The 20,527-nt window shown below is 45.3% G+C and overlaps 1 protein-coding gene across 5 annotated transcripts in view; it reads right to left on the bottom strand.

Annotated features, from left to right (window-relative positions):
• Positions 1 to 20,527, bottom strand: part of CTIF (cap binding complex dependent translation initiation factor) — a 171,820-nt gene that overhangs the window by 61,890 nt on the left and 89,403 nt on the right. For all 5 annotated transcript variants that reach the window (XM_035100979.2, XM_035100977.2, XM_035100976.2 and 2 more), the window contains one exon: positions 6,431 to 6,507. In XM_035100979.2, the coding sequence (XP_034956870.1) occupies positions 6,431 to 6,507 (77 nt within the window). The remainder of the gene's footprint in view (positions 1 to 6,430; positions 6,508 to 20,527) is intronic.

The following is a 20,527-nucleotide window of genomic DNA, read 5'->3' on the forward strand; positions in this document are numbered from 1 at the left end:
TAATGTATACATTTTTGGTATCTATTTAAAAACAAACAAACACACGCAGAACACAACTCTGGCATCCTCTCTCCACCCACAGCATCACTATGGCAACTACGGCCAGCAATGCTTTTAAATGCACATAGAAGATGATGGCATTTGCTATGGTTTAGCACCCACGGGCTACTGTCCCTATGCAATGTGCCTTCTGAGAGTGCCATTGTGAGAGCCTAATTTTAAGGCTGCAATCTTACAAGCAGGATTATATTCCCCCCCCACAATGTTCTTTTACTTTATTTACAACACAGTCCTCAACAACTCTTACATACAAACAAACCCACCACCATTGACAATTTAATTTTCAAAATTAAACTCCTATCCCCTTACACAAATAAAACTTAACATAAAAATAAATGACTTCCTTTATCCTGTAAATGGCCTCCTTATTTACTTCTTGTAAACTGTTTCTTTCATATGTGATTCTTACAATTCTTCCTAATTATGACTTAAAAAACCACAAAGTCTCCTGTGGAAATTAATCAAAACAAGTCAAGGTGTATATTTTGGGGTACTGTGTGGTAAAATATTCTCTGCATTTTCCCCATTCTTTTTGAAATTCTTGTCTAGGTTGTCCCTAATTGTCTCTGTTAATCTGGCCAATTCAGTACTGTATAATCTAATAATTTATCCTGTCATTCCTTTTTTGTTGGCACAAATTCTTTTTTCCAAGGAATATATTTCTGAGTAGACACGCAGAGTCTACACAAAGCATGTGAAATTTGCTCTGAAATCGTGTAAAATACGGGGCAAAATAGCATATTAAAAAAACTGGAGACCAGATAAGCATAGAATAATTCATTTCACCACTTCCTTGTTCCGTTCCGTACAGAATTTTTACATTATTATTCTGTGTCATTGGGCGGCTAAAGTTCTTCCACTCTCGCCGAGTTCACAAAGAGACCTGTCAACTTCTTCCGAGATCAAATGACCGGGCACCGGCTAAGTTTACTTTAAAATTATTCCCCCGCATGCCCCTGCTCACATAATCCCAGCTGGAGCCCCACAGAGTCACAACCTAGACCCTTTCACCCTTCACAGTTCTAAATAGTCTATGCATTTAAACTATTTCCCTGCCCCTCCCCCTTTTTTGTTACAGCTGTTTTTATTTACATCTCCATGAATCTTTGACCCAGGGCAATGAGCCATTCCTCTGTAGTCTCTTTATTCCCCATAAAATATTTTGCAGTAGGACTTGCAGTCAACAAACAATGGCTGTTCCAGCATCAGCCACAGTAAGCACCTTCAGGGGCTCTCAGGAAGGATGAACTAATCCCAATTTTCCATGGCATTTGGTTACTTCCGACTTGCGGTTTTTGCAAAAATGCACGTCAAGCTCAGAAGCATACACCAAGCCCTTCGAGTGTGAGATCATCGTAACTCGTTCCCCCACATGGATCCATCACAAGAGATGTACAGCCGAATATGCGTCTAGTTGCTACAAGTCACAGTCAAATCCATCTTTCATTGCCCCTTTCCCCAGGAGAGCACATTTCTTCACTTGCCTTTTGAAAATTTCCCTTCAGACAATCTGCCTTCTGCTTTCCTTACAACCACTGGACTAATGCTGCACAGTATTTTATGACTGACCCATCTCTGCTGTCATTCTATGACATCACAGCAGCTCAGCAAATGGGTGAGAGGAGGGGCTTACAGCAATTTACATTTTCCTTTTGGATTCACAGCTGTCCATGGGGGCGCAGGTTAATTCTGTGTCCAGGGCGGCTCCCCACCAGCTCCATCTGGTACGCAGGCTGAGACCCTACCTGCCCGCAGACTGTCTCGCAAGAGTGGTGCATGCTCTAGTTATCCCCCGCTTGAACTACTGCAATGCGCTCTATGTGGGGCTACCTTTGAAGGTGACTCGGAAACTACAACTAATCCAGAATGCGGCAGCTAGACTAGTGACTGGGAGTGGCCGCCGGGACCATATAACACTGGTCCTGAAAGACCTACATTGGCTCCCAGTACATTTCCAAGCACAATCCAAAGTGTTGGTGTTGACCTTTAAAGCCCTAAACGGCCACAGACCAGTATACCTGAAGGAGGGTCTCCACCCCTATCGTCCAGCCTGGACACTGAGGTCCAGCTTCGAGGGCCTTCTGGTGGTTCTCTCACTGAGAGAAGTAAGGTTACAGGGAACCAGGCCAAGGGCCTTCTCGGTAGTGGCGCCCACACTGTGGAACACCCGCCCATCAGATATTAAGGAGAAAGATATTCCAGGGAAAGATGTCGAAGCGATTTTCCCACACCTTACCAGGCCAGACAGAATCTCATAACTACAAACACCTCATGAGCTCACTAAACTACACTATGTAAAGGGGGTGCTGCGAGGCGAAATGGACATTTTCTCAGTACCTCCTCTTCTTTGTAACCGTACCCACACGGCAGGTGAAAAAGCTGAGATTGAGAGAGTGTCTCGTCTAAGGCCACACAATGAGTTTGGGGCAAAGGTGAGATTTTTTTGGGGGGGGGGGACACAAGGACTGCCCCCTCAGCCACAATTCCTCCCGGCTGCTTTTGAGGGAAGAATGAGATGGTGAGGCAGACTCCACTGGCCTGACCGGGGAAAACTGCCATCTAGCTCCCAGAACTGCCTTTGGTCATTATATAGTTTGCTGTGTAACAAAATGAAATAAATGAAACTCTGGATATACTGAGGGGAGGTATGAAAACACCTATTATTATTATTATTATATTTTATATTATTATTATCATCATCATCATCATCATCATCATACCACCCTTCATCTGTAGATCTCAGGGAGGTTCAAAGCATAAAAATACCAGATAAATAAACCGCAAAATACATATTAAGAACAAAAACAAAAACAAGCCAATAATCTCCCCCCCCCACCTACAATGAACTACCTGAATACGCTTATTTTCCTCTTTCCCACCCTATTCCTTTTTTCCCCTTTTGTGTGGTGTCTCTTAAGACTTAAAGTCACTATTAAGACTGGGCGATATCTGGTTTTCATCCTTGTGATAGATCACTAGCTTAAGGAGTACTGAAGGTATTAAAAAACGCAGTCAAATGTATCGCAGCTACAAAAGGCTTTGGAGCAGCCTGTATAAACTTTAGTTTGGAGGTCGTGCGATTTGAGGTGATCCTGTCCCATTCACTTACTAAGTGCAGGAAGATGAAATGTCCTGAACTGGTTGTGTTCAAGTGTTTGTCCAGGGGCTTTGCAGATCAACACAAGAACCTTGGGCCTGACCCACTAGTACAGTGATGGGCAACCTTTTGAGCTTGGTGTGTCAAAATTTGCCAAAAAACTGAGCATAGCTTGGGCGGTGTGTCACTTCGAGAAAAAAACCATAATTTTGTGATATTTATAGTTTAAATAACAAAAATGTATAATTCTTTCCCCTTTTTTAAAAAAAAGGAAAAGGGGGAGGAAAAAATTATTGCAGTTTTTTAAAAAAATAAAAATTAAAATTAAAAAGGGGGGGAAATAAGGCAAAACCCAGAGGTTTTTCCCAGTGGGACTCTGGGCTCAGGCCTTCCTCCAACAGGTTTGCCGCTGGAAAGGTGGGCTCGGGTTGGGCCTGTGCCTCCTCGTGGGCCTCTTCAGCCCACCTCTCCGCTCACTCGGCCATGATTGCACGGCGGCGGGGCAACAGGGAAGGGGTTTCAGCTTACTTGGGTGTCTTGGGCGGCGAGGTGGCAGCGGTGGCAGCAGGGAGGTCGGGGTCGGGGTCCTCCTCCCTCCTCCAAGGGCCTCCTCCTCTCCCTTGAGGCGGGGGCGATGGGGACAGCAATGGAGCAAGCGGACCCCTGTTCTCCTTTGCCTTGTTTTCCCTTCTTTTCTCCCACCTTTCTGTGGGGGCGGCGGCAGCGGGGCTTCCTTTTTCCTCCTCCGGTCTCCGGAGTGCCTCGAGGCCGCCTGTCAGGTTCGTGGGGTGGGGGTGGGGTCCAGCAGCTCCCCGGTTGCTGCACTGTCGGCCCCCAGTGTCCAGGCGGCGGCGGCGGTTTCAGTGGCTCGGGAGCCCGTCCGGCAGCTCCTGCAGCGCAGGTCACTTTCAGGAGCTCCGCAGCTCCGTGCCAACCACCACCTTGCCTCGCCGGAAGTCCACAAGGCCCCCAGAGATGCGTCGCCTGCGGCATTCTGCCGCCGGCCAGAAGTGAGGCCTCGGCATGCGGCCTCGTGTCACCGAAAATGGCTATGTGCGTCAGTGCTGTCACGCGTGTCGTAGGTTCGCCATCACTTGGCACAAATGTTACAGGCGAAGTGTCGCATGCTGCCAGCAATCTGACCCCATGAACAGTGTAGCCACTGAGAATCTGCACCAATCCTGCGGCGCATGTTTCCTCAGAAGCCCCCATGGAGTTATTCCTAAGTAAGTGTGTACACTTTGCAGCTTAAATCAACGAATTAGAAAACAAGCCCTCCAAACTTTAAAAACAAAACAGAACAAAAATGGGAGAAAAACAATTATCTGGAGGGCCACCAGGTTCCCCATCACGGATCTTACTGAGTTCAAAACATCCATGAGCAACATTCCTTTGTTAAATAACAGGATTACAAACATGTCCCTAACTTTCCAGTAAGAGTCTTGGTCAGGTGGGCTTCCTACTGTTAGCTTGGCTTTACACTTAAATGCTCAAGTGGAGCTAGCGTGATTTTGGTTTGGTTTTTAAAGATGTTTAATTGGCTTCACATCCTGAGAAAATGGCGCCCTGCTTTCCACTGAAACCCTTGGAGTAGCTGTTGTGTTGTTGCTGCTGCTGCTGCTGTTTTTTAAACAGAAATGTTTTGTAAGCTGCTGGTGACTGACTTGCTTCATTTCCTTTGCTGCTAATTGGGTCACCTGAGATTCTCGTGAGCCCACATAGACAATGGTCAAGGATGATGGGAGTCCAGCAACAACAGGAGGGTCAAAGGTTCCCCGATTATGGGACAAAATGCTCCCCTCCTTTTCCTACATGGTCTCCAACACTCCTTGCAGGTCTACTGGCCCAGAAAAGCTGTTTCGAGAGACACAAGGAATTGAACTTTCCCAAATTTTCTTTACTGTTGCCTGGTCTTTCAACCCTGATATTGTTCGGAAGCCTTATACCAATGCCGTTCCAGACATTCTGTTCACTGCCTTTGGCACTCAAGCCAGAGCTTCCGTCCTTCAGCTTCCCTCTTCATCCTTTGGCTCTCGCTCTCCTTTATCCAGTCCTGTCCTACTTGATGGCTCGCTAAGCCAAACCATGAACACACAAGCCTGTGAGCTCTGGGAAGAGGAGAGTGTGGCTACTATGCCTGACAACAAATCCTAATTAGAGGATTCTTTTGCCCCATCTTTTTGTGCCTGCCAAACAGGCAATGCCATGCTTATGATATTTTATTCTTTTGTTAATTATGCTGTTTTAAATGTGCATTTTATATTTGACTTCACTTAGCAAATGTTTTCTTTTGAAATGTTTTAAGATTTTAAAAACTTTTTATGTTAAAATACGTATTCTGTAGTTGACCTCCTTTGTAACGTTTTATTTTGAAATCTTTAAGATAATATTTTAGTTTTCCGCTAATTATGTTGCTTTGACTGTATACTCTATATTTGACTTTCTTCAGATTTGTTTATTGATGTTTGATGGATGTTTGAATATTCTGTAAACCACGTTGAACTTTTTCTTTAAAATATACACTAAAGCGGTATATAAATGAAAATAATAATAATAATAATAATAATAATAATAATAATAATACTTTGCCCAACTCCACTTGTTTTGCTGCACTTTGCTAAACCATGCCTTGGAATGAACACTTGGAAAAGCTCAGCTGGTAGAACATGAGACTCTTAATCTCAGGGTTGTGGGTTCAAGCCTCAAGCTGGGAAAAAAGGGGGTTGGAATGGATGACCCTTGTCACCCTTTCCAGCACTACAATTCTTCTATGTCTTTTGAACCCAGGCTCACAGTTTGTCTTGCTCCAGGCAAAACACAAGCTGCTCATGCATTTGTACCAAAGCCACGGTCTGGCTTATCACGATGTGCAAACCAGGCCAATAACTCATCTGTCCCCTTACTTGGCCATGTACCACACCTTACCCATCTTAAAAAAAGACCTTGCCACAAGAAGCCATGTTGAATACATGCCACTTGCAACCCTCCAGGACAGGCCTCCCCAAACTGTGGCCCTCCAGATGTTTTGGACTACAATTCCCATCTTCCCCGACCACTGGTCCTGTTAGCTAGGGATCATGGGGGTTGTAGGCCAAAACATCTGGAGGGCCACAGTTTGGGGATGCCTGCTCCAGGACTTCCATCTTTGGGTTGCTTTCTGCAGACTGAAATCTCAACGAACACCTGTGATTTTAATGTGTACAGGATTTTCGTTCTTTATGCAGATAATAAACACACAAAAAGCATCGCCCGTTCAAAAAGCATTTTCCCTACCTCCGGTCATTCCTCCTCCTCCTGAACAATTTTTTGGTGTGTGCGATTTCAGCTTCGTGTGGCAGCGGGTGATAACCCTGGCAGAAAAAGGAAGGGGGAAAATAAGACAGTCATTAATTCAAAAAGAGGAGCCAGCAACACTTAAAGCTCATAAGAGGCAGGATGCTGGCGCTCCCAGGCTCTTACGATGTCCTTGTAACAGACTCAAACGCTGGCTTGAATGAATCATCCATTTCAACTTCCTTTGAGCTGCTAGAACAAAATAAACTTATTGTGACTTGGGGAGGAATCTCACACTGCTCAACACAATCAGCCTCATTGTTATGCAACTATCCGCACGTGAAAAAGAAGTTGCACCAAAAAGGTTTAATATCATCACCTTCTACGCATCCAAAAAGGCTACTCTTTTGGAATTCACCCAAGAATATTATTTATACAGCACTATCATGGTACTTCACTAAAATCAAAGAGGGCCATGCCTTTTGGATCTTTCAGCTAGCCCTCTGAATGACACAGCTCACCGAATGGGGAGAACCGAACCTCTTTGCTAGAGTTTCAGCACCAAGAAAGAGGAAAATGCAGGCTTAGCAAACTAATACTTTTAGATGCTCCATCAGTCAAGTGTTCACTGTCATATGACCTTTATTTGATCATTTATTAAATGTATAAATAGCTCAGTCACTAGAGCAGGCATAGGCAAACTCGGCCCTCCAGATGTTTTGGGACTACAATTCCCATCATCCCTGACCACGGGTCCTGTTAGCTAGGGATCATGGGAGTTGTACTCCCCAAACATCTGGAGGGCTGGGTTTGCCTATGCCTGCACTAGAGCATGAGACTCATAATCTCAGGGTCGTGGGTCCAAGCACCATGTTGGGCAAAAGATTCCTGCATTGCAGGGGCTTGGACTAAATGACCCCTGTGGTCCCTTCCCAACTCTACAATCTACGATTCTATGCTCCTTCTTCCCAAAGGGCAGCAAACACGTAAGCAATAAAATATATCAAAACATCTAAGAAGGAACCCCTCAGCTCCAATACAGATGTAGATCGGGAAGGATATGCACAGTGGTGCCTCGCAAGACGAAATTAATTCATTCCGTGAGTCGTCTTGTATTGCGAAAATTTTGTCTTGTGGTTTTCCAATGTAAACAAATCAAAGGAAAAAAAAGAATGCAAAAAAATCCGTCTTGCGAAGCACAGCCACAGAAAAATTCGTCTTGCGAGTCAACAAAACGATCGCAAAACGCTTTCGTCTTGCGAGTTTTTCGTTGTACTTTAAAAGGCTTGTTGAAAGTTAAGGCTGTATCTGCCGGAGCTCAACAGGGATTAGTTGATTTGATTTATTATACCGGTACTTCTCTGCCGCTTTTCATTCAAATGAATCCCAAAGCGGCTTGCAAATGATAAACAACAACAACATGATAGATTGAACATCACAAATACAGCATGTCATACGGGATAATTAACAAGCCATCGGTGAAGCAATTATGATCTATAAAGAAACTGTTAACAAAGGAGCAACTAAAAAAAAAAAAAGCCAGCTAAAGCAAAAGTCAGATTATATTATTAAGAAATCAACACAGCATTTATAACATATAAAACAATATCAACATTAACAAAATAGTAACCAAAAAAAAATAAACTAGGTGTTCATACACCTACTCTCCACACACCCCTGACTTGTAAATCTTTCGGTATATTCATCTCATTAATATAATATGGGTTTATACAGGGTGAGACAATATTTTAGGTATCCTGGGTCACAAGTTGTACAGGGTTTTATACACATCAAAACCAGCACTTTGGACTGAGTTGGGAAAGAAACACACACACACACACACACACACACACACACACACACACACACACCTCTTTTAAGTTCTATGACGTGTTTTGCTGCATTAACATGCTGCTTACTGCCTTGGCCTTTGGGCCAAAAAATGCTACATAAACAAACCACAACGTACTTTATGGCAATCCCGAAATGCAGAGACTGGCACTACAAGTCTATCCAGTACCAGGGTGTTGCAAGGTACTTGAAAGACTTGGGGCACGGCACAGATTTCCAGATGCAAAAAAACGCAGATGCAAATTTAGGCCACTGTTCGGGGGGGAGGGGGGCACTCTCGTTCCTGATTCCAGGGCTTACTTCTAGCCATGTGCACCCCAAAAGGATTTTCTGGTCACAATATTGAATGGGCTACTGTAGATTGACAGAGGCAATTAGGGGTCAAACCAAGCCAAAATTCCAAAAAGAATGGGTAAAATGTAGAGAATATCTTAAAAAGCAGTGCCCTCAAATTAATACTTGGACTTGTTTCGATTAACTTCTGCAGAAAAATCTAGGGTACTTAAGTTAAAAACAGAAAGAAAAAGGAGTAATAATGAACTAAAAAGGAGAAAGTTTACCAAAAACGAAAAAAGAACCGTGTAGAGGATGAAGGAAGTCAATTTGAAGAAAAGAAGAACTGAAATATGGTACATATATATTATTATTTGTTTTGTGTAAGTTTTCGTACATTATCATGTCTTATTTGTATTTTGTGTGTGTGTTTTGTTGTTGTTTTTCTTTTGATTCTGTACTATTATTTTCATGTTTAGTTTGGCAAGTGTGTGCGTGTTGTAAATAAACTCAAAGGATTTTCTGGTCACAGTACAATGTGTGTGGATTGGATCCTCTGCCCCAATGCTTGCAATCGCAGACCCAAATATCTGTTTTCCCCTGTGCCCATTTCATCCTCCTCACAGCAACCCCAGGGACAGGCAAGGCTGCAAGGGAGTGCCTCACAGACAACCAGCAAGATTCACCTTCACCCAGTTAAGTTCATCCACTGGCCGTTTCAGATGCTGGGGTGGCTAGAGGAATCAGCAATGCGCTCTACAGGGCAAGCGGCCACCCTGCGAGCGAGGGCAGCTTTCTCTCATTTACAACCTTCCGGGGGCCACAAGGCAGCGGCAGGTGTGTCCGGACAGGCAGAAAGCAGCACGGCCTTTGTACAATTGCAGCCATGCAAAAGAACAGAGGTTTCTGCGCAGTCCCACGCATCGTCACCCCCTGTCCAGCCAAGCAAGGAGGGAATATCACAGTTCAAGGACACGTTCTATGTAGTCAAAAGCACTAAAGGAGGGCAGAGGGTAAGGCTGCAGAAGGAAACAGCCTGCAGAGAGCTCTGAGGACCAGGTACAAAAGCCTGGGCATTTGGCCTGCGGGCCTGAGGTGACAACACCCAGCCCTCCCGCTGTAAGCAAAGTCGTTTTTTTTAAATTAAAAAAGAGGGGGGAGAGGCGGAAGGTATTGGTCCTGCTGCAAAAGACAACAGGGCACAAGATGAATTTTAACAAGGAGAAATGTAAGGTACTACACTTGGGCAAAAAAAAATGAAAGGCACAAATACAGGATGGGAGACACCTGGCTTGAGAGCAGTACATGTGAAAAGGACCTAGGAGTCTTGGTAGACCACAAACTTGACATGAGTCAGCAGTGTGATGCAGCAGCTAAAAAAGCCAATGCAATTCCGGGCTGCATCAATAGGAGTATGGCATCTAGATCTAGGGAAGTATTCTGCCCTGGTCAGACCTCACCTGGAGTACTGTGTCCAGGTCTGGGCACCACAGTTCAAGAAGGTTACTGACAAGCTGGAACGTGTCCAGAGGAGGGCAACCAAAATGGTTAAAGGCCTGGAAACGATGCCTTATGAGGAACGGCTTAGGGAGCTGGGTATGTTTAGCCTGGAGAAGAGAAGGTTAAGGGGTGATATGATAACCATGTTCAAATATATAAAAGGATGTCATATAGAGGAGGGAGAAAGGTTGTTTTCTGCTGCTCCAGAGAAGCGGACACGGAGCAATGGATTCAAACTACAAGAAAGAAGATTCCACCTAAACATTGTATTATTATTTCTTTCTTTCTATATATATTTAAAAACTCAATAAAAATTATATGAAAAAAGGGAAGAACTTCCTGACAGTAAGAGCTGTTTGGCAGTGGAATTTGCTACCAAGGAGTGTGGTGGAGTCTCCTTCTTTGGAGGTCTTTAAGCAGAGGCTTGACAGGCATATGTCAAGAATGCTTTGATGGTGTTTCCTGCTTGGCAGGGGGTTGGACTGGATGGCCCTTGTGGTCTCTTCCAACTCTATGATTCTATGATTCCTGGACCCCTAATCCAATAGGGTGCTTAAGATCATAGGAAGCTCCCTTACCAAATGTCAAGACTATTGTCCCCTTCTGCCCACTATTGCCTGCAGTGCCTGTTTAAGCCACTTAGTTAAACTGCGGAACTCGCTGCCACAGGAGGCCGGCAATGGCCGCCAACTTGGATGGCTTTAAAAGATTAGACAAATTCATGGAGAAAGGTGCTATCGGTGGCTGCTAGACACCAGGGCAGCACTGCTTCTGAATGCCAGTTGCTGGACACCATGGGAGGCGAGAGGGCTCTTGTGCTCGGGTCCTGCTTGCTGGTTTCCCCCACAGGCCACTGTGAGAACAGGATGCTGGACTGAGTGGGTGACGCGTGACCCAGCAACTGGGCTATGGTCTGTGCCACAGTCCAGCAGGCTGCGGTTGGGAGCCAGTGAGCTCAGACACCATCGGCTGTAAGCTTCAAGAAAATCCCCAGAAGGCAAAACGTCAAACAGCAGGCAGGCAGGAGCAAATTCCCCTCCATTCGGAGTGAATTAGCACTGTCGGTGTGCTGCAAAGGTTCGGCACTGGTGTGTGTGCTTTGCAATTTTATGGGAGGGTTCTCTGCATCTCTTGAGTGTCTAAGCCCCTCCTTATGGTTTCCAGATCTTGGCACCTCTCCTGTATAACCTGCCGTTGAGTTTCGACTGTCTACACCCATCTTTCTGCCCAGAAGTGACATTCTACCTGCCCCCCTTAAATATATATATAAAGTATTCAAATGAAATATATGCAAATCTGCTGAACAGGCAGACATTTATTCCAGTCACAGAATTTAGAGGGTTTAGCTGGATTGCAAGACCCCTTGAATATGGATTCAGTTTGGACGTTGCCCTGTAGTCGGTGTTGGAACCTCTCTCTCTCTCTGTAAGACTCTGTCTGAGCCTCAGGGAACAAGTGTTACGGTATGTCTGGCCCGGTCTTAGAGATGTTTTGGGGCCTCATTAGTTTGTGTAAAGAGCTCTGTGGTTCTTGGAAGAGGAGACGCTGCTCTCTAAAAATTGCAAAGTATTATTTATTTTCTCAGAACTACAAAGCTGTCGCAACCACTATACGCATTAAACGTCCTCTTACTTATGAAACGCGGTGCTTTGCAGAGCGGCTGTAAAAGAAGCTTTGTAAAAGCCACTATTCGGATACCCATAATGATCCATTACCAGGATTCCTTCGGGAGCCTCCTCTGACATGAAGCCAGTGAATCACGACTGAGGAGGGAGAGAGTATTTCACTCCACTCCAAACCCATGATTTGAAACGGGCTTGAAACGTTTTTCCCCCCTGCCTACTGCCAACCATAGGTTGCCTGACTCAGACATCACAGCAAACCATGGAGATCACAGAAGCAAGGAGAGAAAGGAGGCCATGAGCCTAAAGGGTGAAAGGAAAGAGAGGACGACAAGGCAGGAACTCCATCAAACCCATACCTGCCAAGTTCCGGCCTGAGAAATAAGGGACTGGACCGGAAGTAGCGCTGCCACCATTTTGGAACTGGGCGGAGCATGCTCAGAAGCGACTTTTGGTGCTGCTCTGCCCTGTTCCAAAATGGCCGCTGCACCAGAAGTCGCGCTGCAGCCATTTTGGAACTGGGCAGAGCAGCATCAAAAGTCGCTTCTGAGCATGCTCCGCCCAGTTCCAAAATGGCCGCTGCGCCAGAATAAACTGGGAAAAAACAAAAAAATCCATTTTTTCGGCTGGGGACAGCTGGGAAAACGGGGGTTTCCTGGGGAATACGGGAGACTTGGCAGCTATGATCAAACCACCATCTCCTATGAGGGGTCCCAGCTGTTATCAAGTCTGAGGGAAGAATTGTGTGGCAAAGAGAGCTCTCCTGTCATCTTGGTCCGCTCTGTTTATGGGTCTGATCTGGGAAGAAGAGATTATGACCTCATAATGTAAGAAGGGCCTGCTGGATCAGGCCAATGGCCCATCTAGTCTGGCATCGTGTTCTCACTGTGGCTGACAAGATGCCTTTGGGAAACCTGCAAGCAGGATTTGAACACAGGAGCGCTCTCCCTTCCTGTGGTTTTCAGCAAGTGATACTCAATAATACAGTATGTGGATGCAGAGCATGGCCATCAACAGCCCTCTCTCCCACGAATTTGTCTAATTCTTTTTAAAGCCATCCAAGTTGGTGGCCCTCACTGCCTCTTGTGGGAGTGAGTTCCACAGTTTAATTCTGCTCTGTGTGAAGAAGTCCTGGACCTTCCAACATGCAGCTTCATTGGAGGTCCATGAGTTAGAGGGAGAAAAACCTTTCTCTATTGACTTTCTCCATGCCCTACATATTATATATATATATATAAACTTCTATCACGTCGCCTCTCACTCCCCTTTTTCTCTAAACTAAAAAATCCTAAACGCTGCAAACTTTCTTTACAGGGGAGCATTTACACCCCTCAATCATTTGTGTTGCCTATACATTGTACAGTGACCTTATATGCAAAGCAAGAAAGTTTCGCTCACTTCTCCTGCCAAAATTTCCAGAGGGGGAGCATGTTCTTCTCTTGCACCAAAAGCAACCAAGAGTTTTGTGGAGCTTTAAAAACTAACAAATTTATTACGGCACACACTTTCCGTGGCCTCAAGCCCACCCCGTCCGATGCATGAAGAGAAATCTTATTTGGCAGGTATATAGAGGGAGGGAGTTGTCAGGTGGGAGATGAATGGCAATGAGGTACAAAAATTACAGGCAGTGATCATCAGAGCTGTGGGCTGGCATTCATTTTCTGCCCTCTAAGCAATCGACTGAATAAAAAAGGCACTCTGGTCTCTATGGTGCAGGCATCACCATTGTTTGTTGGGGAAGAGCCATGGCTTTGTGGCGGAGCATCTGCTTTCCATTGCAGAAGGTCCCAGACTCAACTCCCAGCATCTCTAAGTAGGGCTGGGAATGACTGACAGACTGTCTGGAACCCTGCTAACTACAGAACAGTCACTCCCAAATGTTTTCGGGCTACTGTCCCTTTGGTTCCATAAACTCATCCCCTAACCAACCTTCTAAAACGTTATTCTTCAGAACAGAGCTCTGCGCAACCCACTAAGGAAGATAAAAACAAAATTAAATTTGGACCAGTAACAAATGGATTGCATGTTCGTTCAAAACCCAATTAAAACTAGATTGATTAGTGCATTAAAGCTGGTTATTTATTTGTATACCGCCCTGCATCCGAAGATCACGAGGTGGTTCACAGCACAGAAATACAAAACGACAACACAAAACACATAATGAAACAAAAGCAAGGCAAAACAATATCAGTCAAATGCCTGGTTTGTCAGCCAGATGCGTAGTTGAAGAGAAACTTTTTCGCCTGGCACCTAAAAGTTGGGCAGCTGTCTATCAGCTCCATCTGGTACGCAGGCTGAGACCCTACCTGCCTGCAGACTGTCTAACCAGAGTGGTGCATGCTCTAGTTATCTCCCGCTTGGACTCCTGCAATGCGCTCTACGTGAGGCTACCTTTGAAGGTGACCCGGAAACTACAACTAACCCAGAATGCGGCAGCTAGACTGGTGACTGGGAGCGGCCACCGAGACCACATAACACCAGTCTTGAAATATCTACATTGGCTCCCAGTACGTTTCCGAGCACAGTTCAAAGTGTTGGTGCTGACCTTTAAAGCCCTAAATGGCCTCGGTCCAGTATACCTGAAGGAGCGTCTCCACCCCCATCCTTCTGCCCGGACACTGAGGTCCAGTACTGAGGGCCTTCTGGCGGTTCCCTCATTGCGAGAAGCCAAGTTGCAGGGAACCAGGCAGAGGGCCTTCTCGGTGGTGGCGCCTGCCCTGTGGAACGCCCTCCCATCAGATGTCAAAGAGAAAAACAGCTACTAGATTTTTAGAAGACATCTGAAGGCAGCCCTGTTTAGGGAGGCTTTTTAATGTTTAATAGATTATTTCATTTCATTTTTCTGTTGGAAGCTGCCCAGAGTGGCTGGGGAAACCCAGCCAGATGGGCGGGGTATAAATAAAAAAAAATTATTATTATTATTATTATTATTATTATTATTATTATTATTATTATTATAATATAATGAAGGTGCCAGGTGAGCCTTCCTGGGCAGAGTGTTACAAGGAGCCACCACAGAAAAGTCTGAACTTGCTGCCAGCATTTCACAGTCTGTGATTTACACCTGCAACGCTCCCCGCCTCTTAGAGCAGGGAACCACTGGTCTAGAGAATACAGTCGTGCCTTGGAAGTCGAACGGAATCCGTTCCGGAAGTCCGTCCGACTTCCAAAACATTCAGAAACCAAAGTGTGGCTTCTGATTGGCTGCAGGAAGCTCCTGTAGCAAATCGGAAGCTGCACTGGATGTTCGGCTTCCGAAAATTGTTCGAAAACCGGAACACTCACTTCTGGGTTCCGATTGTTCGGGAGCCAAGGCGTTCAAGATCCAAGGTACAACTGTACTAAGCAATGGTTCGACCTGCAATATGGCAGCCTCCTGTGCCCCTAACACCAGTGAACAGAATAAGACACACTGGACTCCTGAGAAGGTCTTTGCAATATGCAAACCTTTCCCGCCATTGCTCCATCATAACAACAGGCTATTTCAACCATCCCAAACAGCTCTGCATAAAGGGATGCTGAAATATCTTACGGATTTAGAATACTCCAGGACTTTGTTTTGCAGGAAAGAGAGAGAGAGAGAGAAATACGCTAGTGGCTAGAACAAATGAAAAACTTTCAGGAACCCGGTGTTGCTTGCAGGAGGCAGGGAGCCGCTACCTTCCCCACTGTCAGACTCACCGGCACCCTGAACTCAGCTGCCCTTTCAAACGTTATCTCAGGTACGAGGGAGCTGCTTTGTACGTGAGCAGAAGCATTTAAATGACTTGGGCGGGTGCTAGCTGCGTGGGAGAAAATATCTAAAGGGCACCTCAGTACCCGGGTTTCCCTGGATACTAGGCTGAGAGAAACACAGTGAAGTGGGCTGCAGGAGCCGGGAACAAAGATCTGTTTTGCTACCATTCTTGCCCGAGAATGCAGCTGTGATAGAATCATAGAGTTGGGACCCCGAGAGCTATCTAGTCTAACCCAATGCAATGCAGGAATCTCAATAACATTTCAGCTCTAATGACCACCAACGGTGATTTTTATTCAAGTCCCACATTGCAATTTTCTCCTTTATACAGTGGAACCTCGGCTTTGGAGCGCCTCGGAAGCCAAACGATTTGGAACCCAAATGCCGAAAACCTGGAAGTAATTGATTCCGTTTTCAAACGTGCCTCGGAAGTCAAACAGCTTCTCCAATTTTCCCAATGGATTTTGCCAACCGCCCATTGATCCTTGGTTGTCAAACGGTCTTCCAGAATGGATTACGTTCAAAAACCGAGGTTCCACTGTATATCCAACAACTAAGATTTCATTTCAGGAATCTGATGAAGTCTTGCAGGAGTCCATGACAGCTTACGACGTAATACATTTGTTAGCATTTATTTTGCCATGAGCCTCTTTGTTGTTTTTACACAACGGTATACATTTTGCTCTGCGGTCTGTGAAAACCAGCATAGCCCTCGATAATTTGATCTATGTTATCCATTTATCACCCTTCATCATGAGGACTAGAAACATCTCTGTTTTCGTTTTAAACAGAAAGCCAGTCTCTTTCCATTTCTCTGGAAATTCCTTAGTCACATAAAATTATTTGTGTTCCCAGAGATATATGGCTACCCAACTGCAGTCAACGTCAGTTTTTAGCACCTTCAGTTAGTGCCCTGGGAACAAAGATTCTCAAAGCATGTGGCCTTTAGATACTGGCTAGAAAGTGAATGAAACCAGAGGTTTTCTTCGTACCAAATACAGGGGCCTGGATTCAAGCCTTCAGCCTCTCTCTGGGTCACAATTGCTTGCTTTGGTGTACTCAAAACGGCAAAGGTTGCATAACCTACTTTAGGAAGGAGTATAAAAATAACTCACAAAAGAAAATCCCTTTTGTTAGAAGAATCAGCCAGTCAATGCAAAAAAATCAGTTACAATCTGATCTAGGAAATCCAGAGTTCTTTTCCCATGTTACGGCTGGGAATGGAACAATACCTTGCAAGTGGATGTGACCGTAATTGTTTTAACTGATGTTATTTTAGTTTTGTTTGGGTTTATTGCTTATTTGTATGCATTTCCTGTACCGGGGGTCACATTTAAAAACAGACTCTAGTATCAGGGTACCTGCGCACTGTCCACAAAACAGGAAAGAAACCACGGTTGGCAAAATATTGGGTGCATCAAAATAACATGGAGCCCGTAAGCCAAATGATTGGGAAAGCCAACAAAAGGCACAATTTTAGAGATGAGCATTGCAAAAAGCGTAAAAGCATGTCCCTGTGGCAGATAATCATTCCTGAGTCCGCACCAGAAACTTTAGAAGTGCACAGGAAGGCTCTGAAAGAGAACAAACCCTCTACTGCAAAGGAAGCCCAAGTGAGTCCAATGAGATTTATTCCCAAGCAAAGTGAGCACAGTCTTGCAGATTTTAAAAAGGTCAGACTCATACAGGTCAAGTTGCATAAAGAAACTGTCAATGGGTACAGAATTCAGCATGTGTAGACTCTTGTCTCGATAGTTTCTTAAAAAGCAAGTTTCTAGTTCTCAGGACTACAAAAATGAATGCAAAGGGAGTTTGGGCAAGAGTGGCTGCAGAGACCGATACTGGACAGACACGTTTTGTTGCAGCTGGGGCAGATGAAGGTGTCCGGTTGCGCTGCTGCGCTGTGATAAGAGCACACCTGATGTTGCCTTTGTCCATTCTTGTTCATGCTGCCAGTACCAAAGTGGCCTGTGCGGTTGTCCCATGTGTGATGATCGTTCTCAACTCTGGCGTTGAAATCTCCCAGCAGGAATAGGTGTTTTTTGAAGTCTGGGAACCTCCTGACAGCTTTGTCCAGTTCCTTGAAAAACTGGTTTTTGGTTTGTATGTCAGAACACACAGTGGGAGCGTAGACGCTCAAGATGTTAACCAGACCAGAGGTGGTTGAGAGGCAGAGGGAACGCAAGCACTCTGAACCCTCGGTTGGCGGTTCTATTGCAGGCAGGAGGGAGTTCCTCGCTGCAAAGCCTGCACTGTCGATGTCAAGCGTTTTCACCCAACGGTCAATTGCATCATGGACACGTTCTCCTCTATCAAGGAAAAACCCCAAGTGTCCTGGAGACATCCAAGGCCAGGCCATGGACACCAGCTGCACTTGGTTTTCAGCAGACAATCGACACTGAACTGTGTTCGTGTCACAGAGAGCTACCCCAGTGCTGACTGCGCATGCGCAAGTACATACACGCAGGTGCAAAAACTGCAGGGCTCAGAAGTGCATTATTGTGAGCCCAAGGCAGAGTGAATTCTGGATTTCAAACTGCGTTTCTCATTACAATGCCGGCCAAGTGCTGATATCTTTTGCTGTCTGTTTTTCCCCCTTGTTGTTGTTTAGTCGTGTCCGACTCTTCGTGACCCCATGGACCAGAGCGCCTACACCTGCATTATTTTAGTCTGCTGGAATCATTTTTATTCAAAGTGTTGGTGCTGACCTTTTAAGCCCTAAACGGCCTTGGTCCAGTATACCTGAAAGAGCGTCTCCACCCCCATCGTTCTGCCCGGACACTAAGGTCCAGCTCCGAGGGCCTTCTGGCGGTTCCCTCGCTGCGAGAAGTGAAGTTACAGGGAACCAGGCAGAGGGCCTTCTTGGTAGTGGCGCCCGCCCTTTGGAACGCCCTCCCATCAAGCTTTCCAATTTTTAGAAGACTTCCCTCTTTAGGGAAGTTTTTAATGTCTTATTCTGTTTTTAATTTTCTGTTGAAAGCTGCCCAGGTGGGCAGGGTAGAAATAAATTATTATTATTATTATTATTATTATTATTATTATTATTATTATTATTAGAACCACCCTGAGATCTTTTGATGAAGACCTCTATATAAATCTAATAAATAAAAAAATCAAAGACGATCTACACCTGTGTTGAATTTTAGACAGATTGTTGCATTTCAGACAGCTTTCAACATTTTTTTCATGATCTGTAGATCAACATTCCCCAACCTGGTGCCCTCTAGGTGCCAGCTGACTACAGTTCCCATCCTCCTCACAATGTCTTGCTGGGACTGATGGAAATCCAACAACATAGGGGAGACTGTGATTTACTGCTTCTAAGATGTTGCGAGGAGCCGCCTTGAAAGACATCCTATAACCACATAAAACAATAAATTATAATTATAGCAGCAGATTCCCACTCTACCAAGAGGCCTTCTATATTTGCAGCTCTGGTGTTTTGGGATTTTCCATTTTCTCTTTGCCTCCCCTCCAAAGCACGTCTGGGTCCCCATAAACTTGTTCTCTTCTCTCTAGCCTGCACGTCTTGACGGCTCAACTGTCCTGGCTTGAATGAAGAACTCTGCTTTGTGGGCATATAGGAAAACACTTAAAATAAAAATTAAAAACCCGAACATTTAAAACAAATGTGTCGGTTTGCATTGGGGTGACACCAACGCTTCTCCCGTGCCCCAGAGGCGTCACGTTACTGATTTTTGCTCACCGGTTGCGTGAACTATATTAGCCGTCCACAAGGTTGGGGACAAACCCTGATACTTGCCTTGCTCCCCGTGCGTCACCACCAACTGATAAAGCAAAGGAAGATCTCCCACTAGCTAAAGAAGGCTGGAGGTTAATATAAATTCCGTGGGCTTGGCGGGGGAAATGGAGTCAAAGGCTCGACAGCAAACCACATTCTCTTTGTCTGGCAGCAGCCAGCTTCGTGGGGCTGAGTTATTGAGGAAGTTCGGCGAGGGCTATATTTGTTCCAGATGCACGTTTCCATTAACCTCTTGAAGTGGTGCTTCCCAGAGAGGAGCCCGTTCTTCATGCTTTGCTTTTCATTTTCATTTACACAATGCCGGAACAAATAACTTTAATCTTGCCGGGAGAAGTAGAGGGGCTTGGGCACGGGGGAGGGGAGGAGGGGGTAGAGATAAAAACCACCACGTAGGCGCCCAGCTCCAGAAACCAGAAATAGAAGAGAAGACTTCGCAAAAAAAGAAAAGTGTTGAGGCAAAAGGCAGGGGAAAAGGAAGGAAGGAAGGAAGGATAAGAACACACACACAGCATTTGCAATCAACCCTCTGCCTTAATTTTGTCTGAGACAATGTGTGTGTTTTTGTATTCTATTGGAAGCTGTCCAGAGTGGCTGGGGCAACCCAGTCAGATGGGCAAAGTACAAGTAATAAATTATATTATTATTAACTTTGGATTCTTTAGAAGTATATAAAAATATTTAAAAAATTGTCCAGTAGCACCGTAAAGGTAAAGGGACCCCTGACCATTAGGTCCAGTCATGACTGACTCTGGTGTTGCGGCGCTCATCTCGCGTTATTGGCCGAGGGAGCCAGCGTACAGCTTCCGGGTCATGTGGCCAGCATGACTAAGCCGCTTCTGGAGAACCAGATCAGCACACGGAAACGCCGTTTACCTTCCCGCTGTAGCGGTCCCTATTTATCTACTTGCACTTTGACGTGCTTTCGAACTGCTAGGTTTGCAGGAGCTGGGACCGAGCAACGGGAGCTCACCCCATCGTGGGATTCGAACCGCTGACCTTCTGATCAGCAAGCCCTAGGCTCAGTGGTTTAACCCAGAGCGCCACCTGTGTCCTGAATATCTGAAGAAGTGTGCATGCACACGAAAGCTCATACCAATAACAAACTTAGTTGGTCTCTAAGGTGCTACTGGACAATTTTTTAATTTCTTTTTATATACTTCTACTGCGTCAGACCAACACAGACCAACTACCTGAATTTGGATTCTTTGCAACTCTGCTGAGGATGCCTGGAGTTACGCGTCTCAAACCAGGCATGGTCACCTGCCACCTGAGTGCTGCACCCCAGTGGAATACTGCAATGTGTTCTATTTTATCATTTTATTATATTTATTTGTCACACCACCAAAAAAGCT

Source organism: Zootoca vivipara, chromosome 11, assembly GCF_963506605.1.
Source record: "Zootoca vivipara chromosome 11, rZooViv1.1, whole genome shotgun sequence".
Taxonomy (NCBI): domain Eukaryota; kingdom Metazoa; phylum Chordata; class Lepidosauria; order Squamata; family Lacertidae; genus Zootoca; species Zootoca vivipara.